This window comes from Camelus ferus, chromosome 5 (assembly GCF_009834535.1).
Source record: "Camelus ferus isolate YT-003-E chromosome 5, BCGSAC_Cfer_1.0, whole genome shotgun sequence".
NCBI classification, from domain to species: domain Eukaryota; kingdom Metazoa; phylum Chordata; class Mammalia; order Artiodactyla; family Camelidae; genus Camelus; species Camelus ferus.
This window is the reverse complement of record NC_045700.1, coordinates 56,825,102-56,847,964: the sequence shown is the minus strand read 5'-3', so window position 1 is coordinate 56,847,964 and position 22,863 is coordinate 56,825,102. Positions and strand designations below refer to the sequence as shown.

General features: G+C 38.1%; 1 protein-coding gene across 5 annotated transcripts; it reads left to right on the top strand.

Annotated features, from left to right (window-relative positions):
• The first annotated feature begins 60 nt into the window (after window positions 1-60).
• Window positions 61-22,851, top strand: LOC116663700 (60S ribosomal protein L31-like). Of its 5 annotated transcripts, XR_004319984.1 has the most exons (6): window positions 61-563; window positions 1,506-1,605; window positions 2,482-2,684; window positions 3,245-3,302; window positions 20,508-20,611; window positions 21,942-22,851. XR_004319984.1 is itself a non-coding variant. In XM_032479886.1 (2 exons), exons 1-2 carry the CDS (start codon window positions 3,204-3,206, stop codon window positions 22,164-22,166), a joined length of 324 nt encoding a protein of 107 aa, XP_032335777.1. In that variant the 5' UTR covers window positions 3,082-3,203; the 3' UTR covers window positions 22,167-22,851. The 5 variants fall into 5 exon arrangements, 1 of the variants encoding a protein (XP_032335777.1); XR_004319983.1 differs by lacking the exon at window positions 20,508-20,611 and having other exon boundaries at window positions 61-319; XR_004319981.1 differs by lacking the exon at window positions 20,508-20,611.
• The last annotated feature ends 12 nt before the right edge of the window (window positions 22,852-22,863 follow it).

Genomic DNA, 22,863 nt, shown 5'->3' with positions numbered 1-22,863 from the left:
ACAGAGCTGGAGGAGGAGCCGCCCGGGAGGCTGTGCCATCTCACAGGAGGAAGTGGAGGAGGGGAGTCGGCCTCCGACTGGGGCGAGCCGACCGCACTTCCGTGCGCGCTGTCGCCTCGTCTCTCGAGAACCGGACTCCTGTGCCGGGGCCCCAGACCCTCAGAGCTCCAGCGGCAGTGCTCCTGGACCAGGGCCTCGGGCCCAGCACCGGGAGGATGGTCTGGAGGGGGTGAGGGGGGCGGTTGGAAGTGGTCAAGCATCCCAACCCGCCCGCGTCCACCCGAGCGCCAAGAGCAGCCGGATTGCGCCGGGAACTCCTGTGCGACTTTTATTTAAAAATAAGGAAAGCTTTATCCGTTTCTTGGGTTTCTGCTACTTAAAAGCCTGGCAGGCTCTCACAAACGAAACTCTGTAATTAACGGTTGTTTTCCTCCCCGCTCTAACCCACACACAAACACTGGACTTAATTATAAACTCCCAGATTCCTAGGACAGCCTCTTCCAGGCGAGTTGTATTCAAACTGAACTTCAGCGGTCCACGGAAGGATGGGCAAAGAATTGGCGGTAATCGTTTTAAATAACGTCAGACTAGTCAAAACCTTATTCCTAGTTTGTTGCCTGAAGTCCTGTGATTTCGAATAACTAACTCGTGGCTTTACGACACTTGAGTAAAAATATTCTTTTAGAGTTAGAAGAAGGAATATGCACCTTGAGGCCCCTTGGGGCTTGCTTGCTGTGGTGTGTTCCACCCCGCCCAGGCCCCTGACAGCAGGACTGAGAAAGGAACCTTGACCTTTTCCTTTATATTCGCATGTACTAGCATCTGGCCAGGCATATAGTAAGCAATCAATAAAATGGTGACTGGATGAATGAATGGAGATGAAATGATGAGTAAACTTTGCGCAGAGGAAGTGGTTTCCCCATATTGTTTATCACATGCGAAAGAACTTGGTGAACAGGACTGAGTATAAATGCATTGTGTGGATCCTAAAAACTTACTAGAACAGTAGTTTTGAACATAACTATTCCAACATAACTATTAAAACTCAATTACAATGCACACTAATCTAATAGCTTTTAATCCTGTGAAGGGATGTGTATATAAATTGAAATGTCTAATCTGAATATATAGTACTTAATTCCATTATATATTTTGACTTTCAAATGTGATGAAAATACATGCAGCAAAACATTAGGCATGTTTTTACAAGCTATGGTCCAGCACTTGCCTAAAGGAAATTACTGTATGGGACATACAATTCTACACAAATACTGAAACATAAATACAAATGTACCTTTCTCCTCATCATGTTCTCTGGCACAGGAAGAGGCCATGGGTATGTACACATATACCCAAAGGGTCATTTGTGCTTTAAAAGACCTTAAAAACCTGAGAACCAATTAATTCCCTTGGAAATCCATCCAGATAGGGAGGGCAGAAGAGTGCCCTCTTCTAAACTCTGGCTGGGCCCAGTAAGCCCTCTCACTCCTCAATTTCTGATCCAGGACAGAGCTCCAACAGACTCGAGGAGTGGAGGGAAGAAACGAGAAAACCAGGAAAAGGAAGAAGGCGAGGCACTGACAACACTCATGGGCCCACTGAAATGTGAGTGAATGGGGACCAAAAGAAGTATTCAGATGGTGAAATGTTATCGTGTTGCTGCAAATGGCATTATTCATTCTTTTTTATCAAGGAGGGGAAATGTTTCGCATCTTTATCTACAGGTAATATATTTATATTTTCATAACAGTAAGAAATCAATCATTTGTGGCATTTAGAACACTTTCTCCATATACCAGGAAAAGTTAGTTGCAAACGTAAGAAGTTTCAGATAAATGTTGGGGAAAATGTGGAAATATCTTCGTTCCCTTGTTCAAAGAACTAAGCAGAGATAACTAAACTTTTGAAGTTTCAAAAACAAAAATGCAACTCTTTTTCCTCAACTTTTTTTTTTAATGGATTTAACTTAAATGGACTTTTGCTTAATAGGAATATTTACTTTCCAGGAAACTTCTTTTGATTTTTCCCCTCAGGACTAAATGTGTTGGTAAGCCAAATAAAATATGTACTGTCTTTTATCTCTAGCTTGATTGACAGATGACATTTCACCATCTGAATATTTCTTTTCTCTCCAACATGCATTTAGTGTACTCATCTCACTTATATAATCTGGTTTTAAAATTTTCATCTTTTCTCTTTAATACCATGGGACTTAAAGGTCAAATTGAAAAGACCATATTGATTACTTTTGCACAAAAATCCTAAGAATGTCCATGTATGAATGCCAAGATTAAAAATTAATAGTGACATCACCACATAACCTCAAGTATGAAGAGAAAGTTAGTGAGTGGATTAAGAAACTATACATAAAACATATTGTTTCTATTAGACTCAAACTTACATTTTAACTATCCAGCCATATTTCCTCCTGGAGATGTGTATTTACTGAGCATCTTTTTTTTTTTTTTCTATTGCCTTCAGAGTCCTTTTCAAACAATCTTCTAGGGTTTGAATAACACGTGATGGAAGATACCCTAGAAAACTGAGATTCAAAGCACGAAAACTGAGATTCAAAGCACCAAAACTGAAATCACAACACAAAGTAATTTTCATACCTGTTAACAGAAGAACAGGCTCTCGTTCTGTGCCTGAAAGGAGCGGAGCACCTTGGGCAGGAAGCTTCGGTAAAGTAAGACCTGTGCCAGTCTCCTCCAGTCTTATAAATATGCCACACTCCTCACTTCCTCTGGGCCTCTGTTCCTAAGGTTCTTTTTTCCTCAACCTGGAATATCATTCTTTCATCTGCTCTCCCATCCCAACTCCACCCAAACTTCAGTGTTCAGCTCAAGACTCATCTTCTCCAGGGAGCTTTCCATGGGAGCATAGTCTCCTTTTTCTTTAAAACGGCTTGTATTTTCAAGTCTAATCAATTCATAGCTTAGCATTTAATTATTCTGGTGTTAACTTTCTGGTGGTGTTAACAGTATTTGAATAGAAGTCTATTTAATATTAATTCTTGATGTTTTCAAGCATCTTCGATTTTTTCCGAGTGAAATTATCAGTTTCTTAAAACTAGCTGTTTTCTTAATTTATATCATCTTCCATAACATTGAATGCAGTGCTGAATTAATACATCAAAAAAAAAAAAATCACAAAGAACTTTGTTGATTAATTTTGTCTGTAAATTCTGTCGACTGAAAAAAATGCACAACCTGAAAGTTGAGAATTATGTTCTTTTTGGCAGACTTGCTGAGGACTTCAAGACCAGGAGACAGAATGTTCGGAGGGACTGCCCCAAAGAGGTAAGGGAAGAGCCAGGATATATAGGAGTTTTTGCAACAACAATCAGGTAGTGAAATATCAAAAGATTAATGAAAGAAAACCAGACATCTCCAGTTTATGAATTTAGTACTTTCCTAAGTATGAGAAGATACAAGAGTCTGGGCTCATTGAAACCATTCCTTTGATGTGCACCTTAGCTATCTAGTATCCTGTTCTTTTCCATCCTGAGTTTCCTCAGGGCTCACAGCGGAGGGTGGCTGTAGTGGCTGACGGCTGCAACATCCTTTGTTTACTGACATGGCAGGCAACATTTTTCATCCACAATTCCATGGGAGAAGAGACATGTTGGTCTTTCGCCCCCAGCTTTATTGAGGTATAGTTAACAAATAAAATTGCAATGACCATGTTAATCTTATCCATCATTAAATGCACAATGCTCAGCACAGTTCTTATTGAATAGCAAGAAACCAAGAAGTATTTGTTGAAGGATGAATGAATGTATGAATAAAAAAAGGAATTGTGATCTTAGACTGAACACATGAATGGAATAACATAATAAATATTCTTGCATAAGTGAATAAATGGATATGTACTTTTCGATAAGTAGAAAAAGCTCAAGAATTTTTTTATAATTAGCAAAGAAATAGGATTATACTACTAACTTTATCTAGAATAGTGTTTCTAAGCTTTTGTAGCTGTTTTTTATTCCTTGTTGCAATTTGGGATTAGGGTTTGGGGTTTATGAAGGAAATAAAAATTAATCATGAATAGCAAGAAACGTCCTGTGCACTCCTGGAATTCTCTGCATCTCATTGTGAAAAACCACTTTACTTTCACAATAGGCATTCTTTATTTCAAGGACATGCCTGGCAGGTTTCAGAATTTCCCTTCAAGTGATCAACATGTTATAAAAATATAAAAGGAAAATCATGTGTATTATTCCACTTAAACTAATTAAATATTAAAGAATCTTCTTAATTATAACTACTTAAAGGGATTTAATTTGTTTTAAAGCCTTAAAGTGTTGATGTGTACTCTGATGTATGCTAGAGATAGATCACATTTATCAGTACAGCATATATAATACAAAAAAAAAAAATCCATGTTTGAAAGAGGGTAATATTGTCTAAGTGATTCTTCTATTGCTGGAAAGGCGAATTAGAAGCTTAGATATAGAAAGCAAAGTGTTTGCAGTATGTTCAGAATTAGAAAACATATTTTTTAAATAATACATTAAAAACATAGAATTTTTTTAAATCAATTTTTTTAAAATGTCATGAGCCATAAAAGAAATCATGTGGTATAATTTAAAATGTTTTTGGCACTTGATAGATTATTGCTAATGCTTTCTGCCTACTAATCATTTAGTATAAATGTAGCCCTACTGATACCAGAGATTATAAACCAAAACCTCTAATCCTTTTTTTCCCTCAGATTTATGATAAATGCAAATACTGATAATCAGAAGATCTTTAAAAAGTAAAGTCTACAAAATTACTCATATATTTATTTTTTCCTTGAAAATGTGTCATTAATGATAAAACACAGCATTCATATAATACATATGTATGTATATAGGTCCTGAAATTCTTTTCCTTAGATACATGCTTTCATCTTACTATTGTTTAGTGATATGTCATCTAAATGATTGTTAAAATATTTTCATATTAAGTAAGTTATCTCATGTCCCAAAAAGACATAGCTAGACATATGTCTCCAAAACACAATTTTGCAGGAGATATTTTAATATCAAAAACATAAGAAGGTAACATATGTATATATATGTATGATTGAAACATTATGCTGTACACCAGAAATTGATGCATTGTAACTGACTACATCAGTAAAAAAAAAAACAAGGTGATCCTATAATAGCATTATATGTTAGTAAATATTGTTAAAGTGACATAACTTAGTACACACTATATTAGTATGCACTTTTCCATGCTCTATTATATAAAGAGCTATGAAAATCTGATTTTAGCACAAATAAAACAAATTTATTCACATGACTATTCCATTTTCTTTCCACTTACAGAAACACTTCACTTAACTAACTTTATTAAGGAATATGTTAACCATTAATTTACTCATCAAACATTTATTATTAAGTGCCGCCTATATACCCTACAATGCAACTGGAGCTTGAATTACCAAAGCAAATCAAACATGAACCCTGCCAGAAACCTACAGTTTAATTAGGCAAATACTTAAGTAAATAAAATTAGCTAACATTTATTAAGGGACATATTTCAGTATTTGCCAAGTGCTCCATTAAAATGCTTTATATGGATTACACATCTTCAGAATAATACAATTACTGCACATGGGTAATTTTGTCCCATTTTACAGAAGAAAACACTAAGTGTGGCAATGTTAAACTAGGTTCTCTTTGAGAGGTGGAGTCCATTTCCCCACCTCTTGAGTGTGGGCTGGATCTTTTGAATTGCTTTCAAAATAAGTGACCATGCAACTTTGTTGAGTAGGTCATAAAAGGCTTCCATAAAAGGCTTTCATAAAAGGCTCTCCCAGATGGAAAGCCAGATGCCTGGTGGTGGGAACTTACAAGCTGCCCTAGGGAGAAGCCCACATGGTGAGAACCTGAGGCCATGTAAGTGAGTCATCTTCAAAGTGGCTCCTTCTCCCCAGTCAGACCTTCAGATGCTAGCAGCCCCTGATAACATCTAACCTCAAAAGAGACTCTGAGCCAGAAACTATCCATCTAAGCTGCACTTTAATTACTAACCCACAGAAACTGTGAGATAATAAATTTTTGTTGCTTTGAGCCAGTACATTTTGGGGATAATTTGTTATTCAGCAGCAGATAACTAATTCAATGAGTTTCTGTAATTTGTGAAGGTCACAGAGCTAGGATGTGTTAGCGGTTTCAGCCAGTCACTTATGGCTAAAGTAACCATCTAATTTGTTGTCCAACTGGAAGACTTTACAGAGTAATAACGATGGTGACAGTAATTATATTGGTACAACAGCTATGCACCGGAACTATCTAGGACGAACTGGGGCATAGGATCACTCTAATTACAGCCTATGCTCTTTACTGCAACACAATTCTGTCTCCTATATAAATAAGGAGATACAATGTGACCAATGCAACAATGAAAGTATAACACAGGGAAGGGATGATCCACCTGCTCTGACAGAGACTGCTAGCTACCTCCCCAATATTCATTATCCCTTTGGTAATACTCCTCTATTGTGTGGTAGCAATCATGTGTCTAGCTGGAAAAGACAAAAACAAACAAACAAAAAAAATCCTGCATTTCCCAGCTCCATTATAGATGACCAGAAGATGTCAGTAGAAGTTGTCAGGTGGAGCTACTAGGAAACCTCATAGACAGGGGCTAGCTTAACTATCAGGAGTCCTTTTTCCTCTGCAATTTATTTACAGCTGATGCCTGGGATATGGATGTGATGGTTGGAGCTGCAGCAGTCTAACTGCAAATATGAGGAGTTATACTTGGTAATGAAGATGATGATTTAAGAATTACAGAGTAGAAAGTCTGGGTTTCTGATAACCATGGACCCATCATTCCATCTTCCTGTCTTGGAAAGTAAACCTATTATGAGAGAGAAAAAATATGCCTCTATCTTTGTTTAAGTAGATATTACAAGGATTTTCAGTCATACCTTGACTAACCTAATCCTAACCTTAATTCCTCAAAGAGCAAATTTAAATTTTGAGTACCAAACATTTGTATTCTTACCCTACTTTGATAGAAATTGTCCTAGATATATTGATCACTCTTCCTACTTTTCTAAGTAGCTAAAACAGAAGCACTGACAGTTTTCTGGATGATACAAGGTTATTATTATTTACAGAAAGTAGAGTCAGTTTACTTCTTAGTGCCTAATAGAGTTTTATATGCCCTATGGAAGCTCGTTCAATTGTTGGTATTAATGAAACAAGCATGAATTAAGTTCTTGTGAGCAGTACTCTTTCAGATGGGCTGATGCCTTCACCTTTTTTATTCATTTAAATGAGTCATTTGAGGGGTTTTCTAAACTCTCCACTCTTACTTCCTCCAAAAACTTGAAGACTAATTAAAGATTTCCACCTTTCAGTCCTTGTGGAAATGTGCCAGGGGATTTTCATGAAATGTTAAATGTTAGGATTTAATAGGAAATTATTACATTCAGAAAAGGAGTCAGATATAGAGCTTTTAATCACATAATTGCATTAGATTTAACTCATAGAAATATAAAAGAATTAAATAAAAGGTTTGGTACATGTCCAGCAGTTTTGTAAGGCATAAAGGCATTTCTATAATTAGTTTCTTTTTCTTTTGAGTTTTGAAAAAATAAATTACTATTATGGAGATAATGCTACTCTTTAGGCATAAATGAGAGTCTGAAAAACTGAGTTAACTTTTTTATTCTAACTATTTCAGGTTAGTTATTCTATTTCACTTCAAAATATCTTTATCATTAACAAAAAATTTTGAACAGTTATTGTAATAAAATGCTCCCTACAAAGAATAAATATTTTCATACATGCAAAATATCTAGGATAAATATATGGAAGAAAACTTCAAGGACAACCTAACAATTACATTGGACCCAAAACACAATAGTGAATGACATTCATTAAAAAGAATTTAAGCTAAGGCTGGTTGATCGTTTGATAGGGACACAACAGAACCTTCTGCAGGGATGGAAATATTCTGTTTCTATACTGTCCAAATACTTACATTAGCCACTTGTGACTACTGCACACTTGAAATGTGGCTAGTATGACTGAGAAGTTAAATTTCAAATTTTATTTCATTTAAATAGCCACATGTAGCTAGTGGCTCCCAAACTGGACAGGATAGTTAATAGATGGTATCCACAGAGGTGAAATAATTGAATTTGATGAATTCTAAAGTCCCTTCCAACTTTATAGCACCATAGCAGGAAAAACGAGTGGTTAAATTTTATTTCTTCTCCATTTTTCTTCTCCATCCTGCACCAAATTTTCTGTTTCTAATATCTGCAATTAACTAAGGCTAAAGTAATTAAATTACTTTAGTCATCACAGAACTACAATGTGCCAAATGTCATGAAAAAACAAAACAAAACAGAATCTGCTCTGGCATTAACATTTCTAATCTTCTTGATTTTCCTCTTACTGCCTTCAATAGCCCTTCCTTTCTGGGACACTTCTCTCATCTTCAAATACGATGGCTAGGGAGCAGGCTGTGGATGGAGCAAAGCCACAGGAATTGATGGGGTCATGCAGGAGCAACAAGGTTTCTGAATTAGAGTCAAGCTGATTTTAAAGTAAAGTGATATTTTACTTGCATGTGAGAGATGTGTATCTGGTGGACTGTAAGTAATTCCCGCTATTGCCAGCATCCTTCTCAATGTTTCCCAGGATTCTCAAAGGAGCTTCAGCCCATATGGAGGTCTCAGTCCCACTTGTACCTCCCTTCTGCATCTGATCTGTTCACTCAGCCCTGCAGATACTATGTCAACCACACATGGAACATGGTCCCTTTTACATTGATTCCACAAAGCAGCCTAAATGCAAACTAGTTACTTGTAGCAGAATTCTGTGGAAAGTTGGAGGGCAAGGGTGAAAGGAACTGTTTTGCAGGTGAATATTTAATAGTCCTGTTCTTTAAAACCCTCAGCATTGCTACTGTGGGAACTTCTCCCTGCCTGTGTCCTCTTCTCAGATTCCCAACCTCCCATCGTGGTGTTTGCACCCACCTCCACCAGGCCCTCTTCTTTCTCTTCTTCTTGTTCCAAACCCCCATTTCTTCACTCTGGGCCAACACCATGTCTAAATCTCTCTCATTTTTTAATTCTGAGCAATTCAGGCTTCTCTATTTTGTCCCATTTTTCAGATCATGTTTGGGACTTATATTGCCAGACTCAAAATTTCAAATAAAATACTAAGTATAAAAAAATCTTCTTACCCTATAAAAGGATTCTGCTTCCAGATTTTGAAGTAAATTTTTCTCTTTTTCATATAACTACATATGCTTTATAACTATATATTACTATAAAGTAGTTTCAGAGAAGACTTGGTCATGGTCATGAAATTAATAAAAGGTGTTATGGGGGACTAGAAGGAAAAATCTTGAAGAATATTTATCTTCCCGTTAAATTATAGCCATTAACAATATAGATTAAATAAGATTTTGTAAACATGTCTGAGAATCTCACAAGCACTCTCAATATTGTCTTCAGTGGGAAATTTTCATGAGCACTAGAAAATGGCATGACAGACATTTCAGGAAGAAATCATACAAAAATGAAAGCTGTATGAATTTAAAAAGTGAAAATAGCTTGACATACAGATATATAGATACATAGGGAGAGAGAGCGTGAGACCACATTTATGCTGTTACCCACAGATACATTAATTAAGAATTCAGTCATACTGTGAGGATCTAATGTTACACAGAGGAAATGGAACTTTAAAGGAAAAAAGATAATTTTTTATTGGAATTGAGTTAAAGAATCAAGTAGATAACAATAATTGTTTTCACAAAATTAGGTGATGGCACCTACAACACATTTCAGTGATGCCGGAAGATGGATTTATCTATGCTATCACTAAGTTAAAACCTTTACTGACTCAGTATTATGTGCAAGATATCATGGCATTGTGGCAGATCCTACAAGGCTTTCAAAAATGAAGTGTTTGTCAGGACCCTTTCAACTGCAAGTGACAATAACCCAACTCACATGAACCAAAGCAAAAAGAAAATGGACTGGCTCGCAGAAACAGGAAGTTCAGGATTGGTTCTCGCTTCAAATGCAACACAGTTTCCAGGGAATACAGTCTTCCCCCCACACCCCACCCTCCCACTTTTTGCCCTTTTCCTTTTCCAGCTCTGGCTTCTTTTTTTTTTTTTTTTTTTTTTTTTTCAATCTTATCTTCCCCTACTGCTCCAGACTCCCCAACTGACAAGGCAAGAAGGTCACCTACCATCTCAGGCTATGTGTCAAAGTGCAGCAATCCCATCCTAGCTGGAAAAGCTGCCTTCTTCTCAAATCAGTATATCAGCTCCAGGCAATGATTCTTATTGGTTCCGTTTAGAACAACTGCTCACCCCTGAAACGATCCTTCCGTCCGTGACGGAATGTGTTTACAGGCATGAAATATTGGAATTGGCCATGCCTGGGTCAGGTGATCACTCCTGTGGCCAGGATATGCACAGCACTATAGTAGATAGGATGTTCTTAACCATTCAAGACAGAGAGAGGGTAGTTCTACAAAGAAAGGGATGCAACCACACCTACAAATACAACATATGCCCACAGTGGATTGATAAGTAACACAGCTTGTCCTCAAGGAGTTTGTCCCATCTAAATCTCAGTACTTCTATAGGGGGGAAGTATCCACACATGTACCCCCAATTTTTAATTCCAAAACTAATCAGTTATCTCAATTACACAACATCTAAATAATTCCCCCCAGTCCATCTTACTGTTATACAAATCTGGTTTTGTTAGTTTCAAACTATGTGTAAAAATTATTTGATCATTGGCATGGTATTTTTGTGGTGGCCAAAAGGCAATGCTGGCTTAAAACTTTTTCTTTGTGTGATAAATGATACATTTGTCTTTAGATATTGAGAAAACTATGTCAATTTAATTATTGAAGAAACTATGTCAATTTAATAAGCCATTTCCTCAGTTAATCTTAGCTTTGTGGCTGTGATGGTTTGAAAATTGTTTCTTGGTCTTACCACACTTCAGTTGCTATATTTAGAGATATTTAGAGATAATTTATATTTAGCGATAATTTATTTTAGCCTTGACAAAAAAAACTTACTATTTTATAGGAATTTTATTGGCTATAAAGCTTAATTGGTGTTATTTTCTACTCATGCTGTCTTGGTACATAGATAGAAATAAAAAACATGATATTTGTATCATATATTTTTCCTAAATGTGTCGTATACACAATAGAGTGAAATACAAGCTTTTGCTGGTTTAAGTCACTGAGATTTGTGGGTTAATTTGTTACTGAAATATATCCTAGCCAATCCTGACAAATACAGATGTGTTGAGTTGCAAGTTATCACGATTTATAGACAATAAGATTCTTACTATAATTATGCAAACATTGTTTTCCCTTATTACAATATGTATAATTTATATTCTGGGCAAACACACACATATATGTGTGTGATTTCCTAAAGTGACAGTTAATTCCACCTTTTTTCCAAGAGAAAGGGAAAAAAAATCATAATTTGGTGAGTGTCAGAGAGTCTTCAAACCCATAAAAGCCAGGAAGGATCTTTTATACCAGCTATCTGTATGTAGCTATTTTTTTTTTTTTTGTACTCTATTTCAGCAACATATGTTTTACAAACAGCTCCTGAAAGGGAGATTTCTGAGTAGAAGTTTTGTTACAAGACTAAAAATTAGGGTTTTCACAAGTTATTTCACTTTCACTGTGGCAAAGAAAATGCAGGTAGAACTCACCAAAGGATGTGGGGAGAAGGCAGCTATTGACGGCTTCATGGGTTCCTATAACCTCCTGAGAGCAAAAGAGACGCACAAGAAGACCAAGTCTGACTTCATCTGCCACTGAGAAGCAGTGATCTCTGGAACTAAAATATCACTGGTCTGATGATCTTTCTCTTCAATTAAATAACACTGCCTTCATGCTTTAACTCCTTGGTTTTCAAATGTCTCCTGGCAGTGGAACACTCTCATCCAATGACACATTAGCAGAATTCACATATATAAGACAGTTAAGAGCAGAACCAGACGTTCCGAGTATTACCATCCAGCACAACAGAAAGCCAGGCCTTTAAACGGGCAAACCAGCCAAGTTCCATGACGCACCTATCGTGGGTGCACACCGAAGTAAAAGGCTCGGCTGCTTCTCTCCAGCAGATTCACCTTCGTGCTTCTAGAGCAGCTTCAGAATATTCACCTGCACTTGGTCTTGTTCCTCCTCAGATAAACCTCCCTGAGCATCTACCTGCCTTCCCTAGTCTGTCTCCTGTCTTCACGAAGCTCAAAGAAATCTGCACTCTCTCCTTCTGCCTCAGCTGCTTTTTAAAAATACCTTACTCTTACTTCAAGACTTTAGCCCATATCAATTTCATTCAAACGCTTCCACTAGATTTTTGTTTCCCAAGGAGGCCTCTGCTATTACTGCTTCCCCAATTCAACCCCCTCCTCAATCAATCCATATTAGGCAAATGGGGAGGCATAAAATATATATATATTTTATATATATATATGGCTTAACTAGATATATATTTGCTCTTTTTACTCAAATATTAAAAAAAAGGCTTCTGTCTGTACCCGGACATTGCCTGTGGTGCTGGGAGCGTGTACTGCACAAATGCAGGAGCAGCATTTGCAGGTGTGCTGCACAATGATGTGGCTGCCTGCCTCAGCTCTGCTCTGTGCTGAAGGCATCTCACTAGCATGTTTTCTCCAAGGGTGGTCTGAGGATCACCTCCACCTGGAGTCCTTGTGTGGAAAGTGTGATCAGGATCCCAGGCCAGGCCTGTTAAATCAGAATTTCTGGAATGGGGACCTGAGATCTGCTTTTTTAACAACTTCCTTTGGGGAGTTTTCATTACCTGTTGCTAAGTAACTATCCTCTTCCCCACTCCCAAACATGGTGGCTCAAAATGATGATTTATTATTTTTTATGATTCTGCCTGGGTAGACAAGCAGGCAGTCAGTCTCTTCTGGGCTCACCCATGCAGCATCATTCTGGTGGAGGCACTGCTAGACTAGAAGGTCCAAAATGGCCTTACTCAGGCATTTGTGGGTGGGTGCTCACTGTTGGGGGAGGGGCTGCCTCGATTCTCCTTTTTGTGGCTTCTCATCTACCACTTGGCCCCTGAAACCAGGGGGGCTTCTCAAGGCAGTGTCCCAAGGACACAAAGGTGGAAGCTGCAAACTCTCGTGAGGCCAAGGCTGTACCGGAACATCATTTCTGTCTGCCACATTTCATTGGTCAAAGCAAGTTACAAGACCAAGCCAGGTTCAAAGTATGGGAAATAGACTCCGTTTCTTGATAGAGTGAGTTTCGAAGCATTTGTGCCTGTATTCCCCAACACACCTAGTGTATTGCTAAGTATATACGAGGTACTTAATACTTTTAGCCTTCATCATCATGTCTGCAGAGATTAAGTGGTTAGGAAACTTCTAGAATATGGCATTTGTGGGTTTTGCTTTTGAATGGAAGTTTCTGCCTGCATTTGCTAGAAACAAGTTGGTTTGCTTTCAGGTCCTAGAACTAGGATTGTCAAAAAAAAAAAAAAAAAAGCACTGATATCTACATTTCCGTTTTCAACCTACTCAAAATCAAATCTGGAATTTTTAAAAATATAATTAATGTAACAAGACTACATATTTTTGTGACTATTTTATTCAGATTTCTCTGGTGAAAAATTTTCCAAATGAAAAAAAAGGTCAGACTTGGCTAATGTAAATTTAGATTCCTCTTCTACCAAAGCTTAGCGATTTTGATAACAAGTGGTCTTATTTTAAGATGGTTGGGGGAGGAATATAGCTCAGTGGTAGAGCGCATGCTTAGCATGCATGAGGTCCTGGGTTCAATCCCCAGTACCTTCATTAAAAATAATAAAAATAAAATAAAAATAAAAATGGCAAAATTGTAGGACAGAATGAAGAAGGATTGAAGACAACCTGAGAAGTTAGGTACAGAGTATAAAAATAAACAATCATTCCAGGAGGAAGGACAGATACCAGATTTGCCTATGGTTGCAAAGCCTGTTGTGAGTCAGGGACAGAGGGAGGGTGGTCATCCAATCGACATCCACATCTCTGCTCAAGAATATGCTACTTTATTAGCAAACAACATGCAGTATTGAGAAAACGGATCTAAAATGTATTCTTGGAAAGTGGCCTATGAGGGGCTCAAATAGCAGTAATTCTCAAGAAAATTACCAGTCTCTGAGTGTAATGGTGGAACAAACCGTGCAAATCTTTTAATCAACTAATGGAAAACATGCTATTATAAGCCCTTGAATTTGCCTGCTGCCTCAAGTTAAAGTGTTTTATATATTGTACTGCACTGAACATTTGCTCTGGACATTTTTTTTTTCTTTTGGTTTAGTCTGAAGGAAAAGTTTGCCGAGGTTTATGTCTTCCTGAATCAGCAAGTAAATTTCCCATTACTCTCCCAGTTGGGTGAATCATCAGCCCGGCTTAAGGAAGTAACAGTCCTGGCCGTCTGGGTGGGATGAGAACATTACAGTGAATCAGTCTAGACAGCCACTTGGCCATTTATGGTATCATTTCCTCTTTATTACTGAGAGCCTAGAGAGCAAAGAGACACTCCTGGGAATATATGTAGGGTTACCAGATTTAGCAAATAAAAATACAGGATGCCCAGTTAAATTTGGATTTCAGATAAACAGTGAATAGTTTTTTTAGTATATGTATATTCCATGCAATATTTGTGACACACTTTCACAAAAAGAAAAAAAAAGAAAGGAAAAAAAGAAACCAAAAGACCCCCATCACTTATCTGAAATTCACATTTAACCAAGCATCCTCTATTTTATCTGGCAACCCTACATACATGGATCTCACTTCATACCATTCACCTTTTATTATCTGCAGAATGTCAGAGATGAAAGTCTGTTTCCTGAGTTTTTGAGAAGAAAAGTTGAGCAATTGTTCTTTCATCTTTTATTAATCATGTCAATACTATCCAACATCAGAGAAAGAAAAAATCATCAAAGACCAGAATTCCTCCCAGCAGTGATTCTCAGACTTTAATGTGTATATAAGCCATGTGGGAATCTTGGCAAAATTCAGATTCTACTTCAGCAGCCTGAGGTGGGGCCTGACACTCTGCATTTCTAACACACTCCCAGATGATAGCAATGCTACCGGGCCCTGGACCCACTTTTCAGTGGCAAGGTTTTCAGTGTTTCTCAAACTTCGTTGCATATTAGAGTCACCTGGGGAGCTCTGAAAAAGCTGGATGCCCAAACTGCATCCCATCCAAGTTGAATCCAAATTGCAGGGCGTGGGGGCCAGGTGTCAGTTTTTTAAAGCTCCTCAGTGTGCAGCCAGTGTTGAGAACTGCCATCTTTGATGAGTCCACTTTGACGCTGGTTGATGTTTATTATCACCTAGCTGGGAGGCAAACCTTTTTAAAAAAAAAAAAATTAACACTGTGTTTTATCACACATTAATTGTAATCTTGAGAGATGGACACGTGAAGGATTGTCACCACAGTCTTTTCAGTGTGTCCATTTTCAATTGTGCTTTTCTAAGTAATGGAAGAAGGCAATCGATTTTTTATTATTTTAACTGTTAGATCACTAGTTTCCAAATTTGGACGTTTTCTCTCTGTAACACACATTTTTCCATGAGTCCAAAATAATTTATTTCTCTTAATGTTTCTAATGGAAACCAAACAGCCACCCCACCTCAGAGTCAGTCTGGCTTGGAAAAGACTGGAATTTATAGTCTGTTACTCTTTGTGAGGCTTGGCTAGAGTCAAGGAATGTGACTTAGGGAAGGAAATCAAATCTTTAAGTTCTTGTTGTTTTTCACACAGAGATACGTCAACAAAAATAAAAGCAGGCCTTCAAAGCTACTGATAAGAATATAGCATGTATACAACACATATTTACACAGAACAGACAGGTGCTGACATAAAGTTAGCTGTGGGAAACTTCTATAAAAGCCTTGCTTCTTAAACAAACACCTTCCTCTTTTTTCTTCTAATTGTGTCACTTTAGTGTCATCCATTTTTATGCTATCTTCCTTAAATCACAATCTTTTCTGCAATATTATTTAGTTGGAAAAAATGCTTATTAGGTTTCTTGTACCTTACTCGGGAGTGTTACCAACAGAACTTTTTCTGCCTTTTTAAAATTTATCCTGCTGGGTTTTTTATTTTTTTTGGTCCCTTCAATTCATCATGCATTCTCCTCTCTTGTCATGCCTGGCCTACACCCTCCATCACTTCTCTGCTCAGTTCCCTACCTTGTGCTCAAACGTTTCAGAATCTGTGACCAGATCTTGACTTGACCTGCCTCCCTCACCAACTCCAGCTCCAGTAGTCATCATGCCCTGGGAAACAACCTTAAGAAGCCCACACATGCCCCTGACCCTGGGTGGCCCCATCAGCAAGCTGAAAGGCTGCCAAGATGAAAAGTTGGCTCAGAAGAGGTAGAACAGACCAGTAGGGGTGGGTGGCAAATTGCTGGGCAAACATTTAACTGTGGGTTCTTGGTGTACCCTTTCAGAGAAATTTGCCTGGGGGAAGGAAAAGTGGAAAGTGGCTCTTAGGTAGCAGAAGTCTCCCACGAAGAGGAGGAAGTTAACCTGATCTGTCCTGCACAGCTACCTAAAAACGTTTTTGTTCTACATAATGATAGTTTACTCTTCCTGCCATGAAAGGCTTATATACATTTCCTTACAGAGCCCAGAGTGTAGCAGTGCGGTGTACAATATAACAAAAAATAACTAAGTTAATGTTTATTAAGCGCTCACTCTGTGTTTATATGCATTAGACCTCTAAATCTTTATAACCACCCCAACAAGCACTCTTACTGTGATTTTAAAGATGAAGAAACTGAAGCTTAGAGAACAACAACTTGGTGAAGGTCACACAGATAGTTGGTAGTAAAGCCAGGATGTGAATCCAAACAGATCAAGTCAGAGGTGAAACCTTGCATATAGCTTAGCTACCATGTGTTTGCATATATCCAGGGCCTCCACAAAGCAAGACTGCTTCTTATGTGTAGCTCTTGCAGGGAACAACAAGATCCTAAAGGACTTTAATTTTAAGTATTGATGGTAGTAAATGCATTCACTGTAGTAGCGTTCTCCAAACTGAATTAGTGGTTAAAGAGGTTATTTGAAGTGTTATCTAAGTGAACCACAATAAGAACTTTATTCCCTTCTCAATTTTCTTTCAGTATTTCTGATTATAACAAAAGTTAAGTCTCAGATTGATGTAAATTTGTATTAATCTTCCTTTTTAACAAAGAAGGGCAGGCCTTAGACTGAGGATCTTTAGAGAATTTAGTGACATTGCTTTATATTCATTTCTAAGGTTGCCTTCTACTTATGGCAAATGATTCTATTTTTCTCGTTCTCCATTTATGGCAAGGATACATATCCTCTTAAAATAAAATTGAAATACCTTTTTTTAAAAGGACATAGTAGAGTTGATAAGCAGATATGTCAAAAATCATGCTATTAGTACTTCAGTGGCTAAAGTTTAGAAAGCTTTAAACAAAACAACAGAAAAAAAAACCCAAAAAGACTCTGCAGTCTTATTTCCATTAGCTGCATGAAAATGTCTGAATTAAGAAAGAAATTAAAAGTCTAGCCCTAAGGAAAACAGAATGTTAACTGCTTTTGAATTCCCCTAGGCTCTAGATTCTAGCGTTCTAGACTACAGAAAAATCAGTTATTCCTCATTCCCTGCTCTGAGGCTGTATTATATTGTAGAAAGAGCGCTTGATTCACTCTCAGAAGCTGCAGGTTGGATCCAAGCTCTGCCATTAACTAACTTTATGCAGGTCCTACTACCTTCCTTGAATTCAGTTTCTCCATCAAGAAATAAAGGATCAAATTAAATTGTTCCCTCTAGCTTTTTAATCTAGCTTTCCACACTCAATGGATCTTCAGTGGTCTGCACATTTATTTGCCTTTCTTCCAAAGTGCTTTTCCAGGTGAAGCTTTGTGTAGGTCTGTACAACTCACTTACTTATTTATTTATTTATTTATTTATTTTTTGAGAGGATGTAAGCCATGTGAATGCTTTATTTTGTAAAGCTTGCTTTTGTTATCAAAAGTTACCCAACTTAAAGGCTCATTTGGGAGTTGGGGGCGGGCACGATTACAGGTCAGCTGCCTGTTACAACTTGATACTATTCTGGGATAAAGTGAGGCTTTCACTTCCTTTACACCATTCAAAGAAACTAGCCTGAATTCCAAGAATGCCCGTGGCCTTTACCAGACACTGCACTTTCCTCTGTATGTGACTATTTTTACATTGGGTGCAAAGTACAATTAATTACCACTGGTTACTGGAATAGAATGTAATTATGGCCTGAAAGGATGACCAAACTGCCTTGCCTTGTTGGATGACTAACTGCAGACCCTCTTCCAGAGCTGTTTATCTGCATGATCAGCTTAGCGCTGTCACCCAGCACTGCCTGGAGTAAACAGACGGCCTGTTGAAGTGACTGCCCTTAAATCTCCCAGGTTCTCGTTGCCTGACAAAAACTAAAATCAAATCACACACTGAAAACACAAAAGGCAGAAGACAAGACCAGTCCTTGTTAATGTGTGAAATCACTTAAACCCCTAGTTGCATAATTCAGACTTTAATGAACACCTTTGCGAAGGTTCTAGCATATTCGGAGGAGAGGAGACGCAGCCGCCCTGTAATCAGGCATTAGTTAGAAAGATGGATACAGCACATTCATCTCATTACAGTTTACCACCTGGCATCAGTCACATAATTCTCACACGCTATTCTTCTTTGTGTTTGCAAACGTTTTAAGCACTTTACGAGACATAAGGCGTTAAGGCTTTCATGAGACATAATGAAAGTGGTGAAGGAACAGTATGAGTGTAACTGCATTGAGATCCGGAGAATGCACAGATAAGTATCTGCACAACCATGCTAATCTACCAAAAGGGCAAAATAATAAATTTTCCATTAACAATAACCTTAAGGGGAGGATACAGCTCAAGAGGTAGAGTGCATGCTTAGCATACGCAAGATCCTGAGTTCAATCCCCAGTACCACCTTTAAAAATAAATAAATAAACCTAATTAGTCCCTATTAACAATAACCTTTATAGGTTCTTATCCTGGAGACTATATTAATGGAAAACAATGACGTATTTGTTAAATGTCCAATACAAAAAGTCATAAGAAAAGTTTGATATACAAATGGGACCTGATCAAACTTCTAAACATTTGCGCTGCAAAGGAAACCTATGGACTGGAAGAAAATTTTTGCAAACGACTGACAAGGGCTTAATCTCCAGAATATACAAACATCTCATACAACTCAATAACAAAAGAACAAACAACTTAATGCAAAAATGGGCAAAAGACCTAAATAGACATTTCTCCAAAGAAGACATACAGACAGCCAATAGACCCATGAAAAGATGCTCAATATCACTAATTATCAGAGAAATGCAAATCAAAACTACAGTGAGGTATCACCTCACACAGGTCAGAATGGGCATCATTAAAAAGTCCACAAGCAATAAATGTTGGAGAGGTTGTGGAGAAAAGGGAACCCTCCTACACTGTTGGTGGGAATATAGTTTGGTGCAGCCATTATGGAAAGGAGTATGGAGATTCCTTAAAAAACTAAAAATAGAGTTATCATATGACCCAGCAATCCCACTCCTAAGCATATAACTCGAGAAAACTCTTAATTCAAAAAGATACATGCACCCCAATGTTCATAACAGCACCATTTACAATAGCAGGACATAGAAGCAACCTAAAGGTCCATCAACATATGATTGGATAAAGATGTGATGTGTATATATATATATATATATAATATATATAATGAAAAACTACTCAGCTATAAAAAGAATGAAACAATGCCACTTGTAGCATCATGGATGGACCTAGAGATTATCATACTAAGTGAAGTAAGTCAGTCAGAGAAAGACATGTATCACTTGTATGTGGAATCTAAAAAAAAAACAACACAAATGAACTTAGTTACAAAACAGAAACAGACTCACAGGCATAGAAAACAAACTTGTGGTTGCCAAAGGGAAAAGGGGGAGAGAGATAAATTAGGATTTTGGATTAGCAGATACAAACTACTACATGTAAAATAAACAATAAGTCCTAATGTATAGCACAGGGAACTATATTCAATACCTTGTAATAACCTGTAATGGAAAGAATCTGAAAAACTATATATATATATCTGAATCACTTTGCTGTACACCTGAAACTAATACAACATTGCAAATCAAATATACTTCAATGAAAACAAAGAGAAAAGTTTGATATAAAAAAAACTAGCTCCATGACCTGAATACGGCACAAAGTAAGTGTCTCTGGAATCTGGTTATTGACAGTCCTTAGAGCAATAAACCCGAGCACATGCTCAGTTGCCATTGTTCCTCAGTTTGGAGTAATCATCTACAAACTGCTTGTTTGTCAGGATCGTGGAATAGTTAGGGAGAAGAAGAGAGCTAACTGTAGCAGAACTTGAATAATGTAAGCTTCTGCTGGCTGAACGCTAGCACTGGTATTGTCAGGATTCACCCAGGATAGATCTCTGATACGACTGTGGACACTTCGTGAGATCAAGTTTGATGGGGCTACCACAATTCACCGCACTAACCCGGTGAGTCTCTCCCTACTAGATGCGCGAGCAGCTTTGGTTGTCGTGGTTGACTCCTAGCAAACCAGAGTGACCTGGGGGACTGGGCTCTACCAGTATACCTCTCCCCTGTAAAGATGGAAAACTGAGAGTAAGGAAAGCTAATCCTAAAGGAAGGAGGGGAATTAGTGAAAAAGCTAGCAAGATGGGTGGTAAACTAGGACAGGTTTTCAGTTTCCAGGATAAAGGGTCAAATAATCAGAAATAAATTTGGATATTGCAAATTCAGTCTAGTGAAGGCCAGGTATCCAAAGTCCAAAATGAAAGTAGGGTCATATTTTGAGGCAATGGGAAGAAGTCTTCAAAGTACAGAGTATAAATGATGGTCAAATAGGATACATAGTCCAAATATTCCAGAAACTTCATCTGGAAAAAAGGCAAAGCCTCTGGAAAGTAGTTTTGATCAACCAGAACAAGTGGAATATCCATCTCCAGCCACAAGGAAAACAGTAAAAAAAACTCTCCCAAAAAGGTCATGCCTGGAGTTAAAAGCCTGAGAGTCTGGAAAATTCAAGTACCTAAGACACTCAAGCAAAATTCATCCAAGTAGGTAAAACATACAACAGGAATTCTCGGGGAGACTACTTGATGTTATACCTGGAATGACCCAGGTTGGACACAGGAGTGGGCGGGGACTGGCACCCAGGCTATAGGAAATGTAGCAGACAGAGATCAAAGTCTAAAGGAAAATGAAAATCCAGGCAGACAGTGCAACTGAAGTGTCATTCAGAAGAAATGTGACAAATAAACAAAATTTAGTCATCAAGCAAAAGTCTGGAATCAAGAATGGCAGAGAGGAGGGTTCGAAATTGCACACAGGTGGCGGACCATGGAAAGATGCTTTGAGGGCTGTTGGAGTAGAATAGAGTTGCTTTTCCTAGGTTCCCAAGTTCTTATCCCTTAGCAGGTGGAGAGGGTGTCTCCAAGGCCACTGAGTTTACTCAGACCCAGTTTAACTTTCTTCATGAATTAGGCTGGTGGGAGGAAACTAGAAACATGAAAACTGTGAGTCTCAGTAGGAAATGACAGAGATAGTAATCATACTTGAATGTGGAAGACTTTTCTAAGTATAGAATGGATTAGATTAGAATGGCAAGTAAATGAAAGAAAAAGTTGTGAACACCTGAAAATTGGGCCCTGTACGATTAAATCATGCAGCATCTATGCAGTGAGCTATAATGCTGGCATTTGCAAGGATCACAAAGAGTTTTCAATAACTTAAAAATGTTTGGGGCAACGGTGCTTTCCCTCTCCCATTTACTTTCTTCCTTTCCAATCTGGGCCGGGAGCACAGCTCAGGCAAAGAAGGGCGCTGAGAAGGGTGATTCTGCCTGTCATCAAGGAGCCAGAGACCAGAGAATACACCGCCAACACTCCCAAGTGCATCCGCAAAGTGGGCTTCAAGACACCTGGCCCTTGGGCACTCTTCAAGATCCAGAAATTTGCCTCGAAGGAGATGGTATCTCAGATGTGCGCTTTGACACCAGGCTCAGCAAAGCTGTCTGGGGCAAAGGGATAAGGAATGTCCTGTACTGCTTCCATGTGTGGTTGTCCAGAAAACATACTGAGGATGAGGAGTCACCAAACAAGCTTTACACGTCGGATACCTATGTACCTGTCTCCGCTGTCAAAAATCTATAGCCAATGTAGTTGAGAACTAACAGCTGTTATAAAATAAAGTCATAAAAAGCTTTGCTTTGTTGAGTGCACAGATTCTTTACAGAATTACAGATTTTATCAGTTATAAATTGTATTCAGCTGCTGGTACCAGAGAACTGCAACACCAGTGCTTGAGCAAGAGAGTGTTTATTTCTCCCGCAGAAAATAAGCGCAGAGCTGGCCAGGGAGTCCCACAGTCATCAGGCACCCCGTCTCTTTCTATTTATCATCTTCAAAGTTGACTAAAAGAGTTGCCAATGCTCTGGCTCTCGGGTCCACATTCCAGGCAGGAAGCAGAAGGAAAGAACAAAAAATGTGCATGCGAATGACATGTCCTCTTTTGAAGGGGTGTTCCTAGAAGTGTTGCTGTTTTAGTTAGAATTAAGTGGAGGCAAAAAGTAACAGAGGTGCAAAACAACAGTGGCTTAAATGTAATCAAAGTTTTTTTGGGGGGGAGGCTGGAAGCTACACTGCCTAAGGGTCCATATGGCAACTCTGCTCCAGAACGCCCTCAAAATGAACTCTTTCTTTCTTGTTGGATATCTCTTAGTGACTTC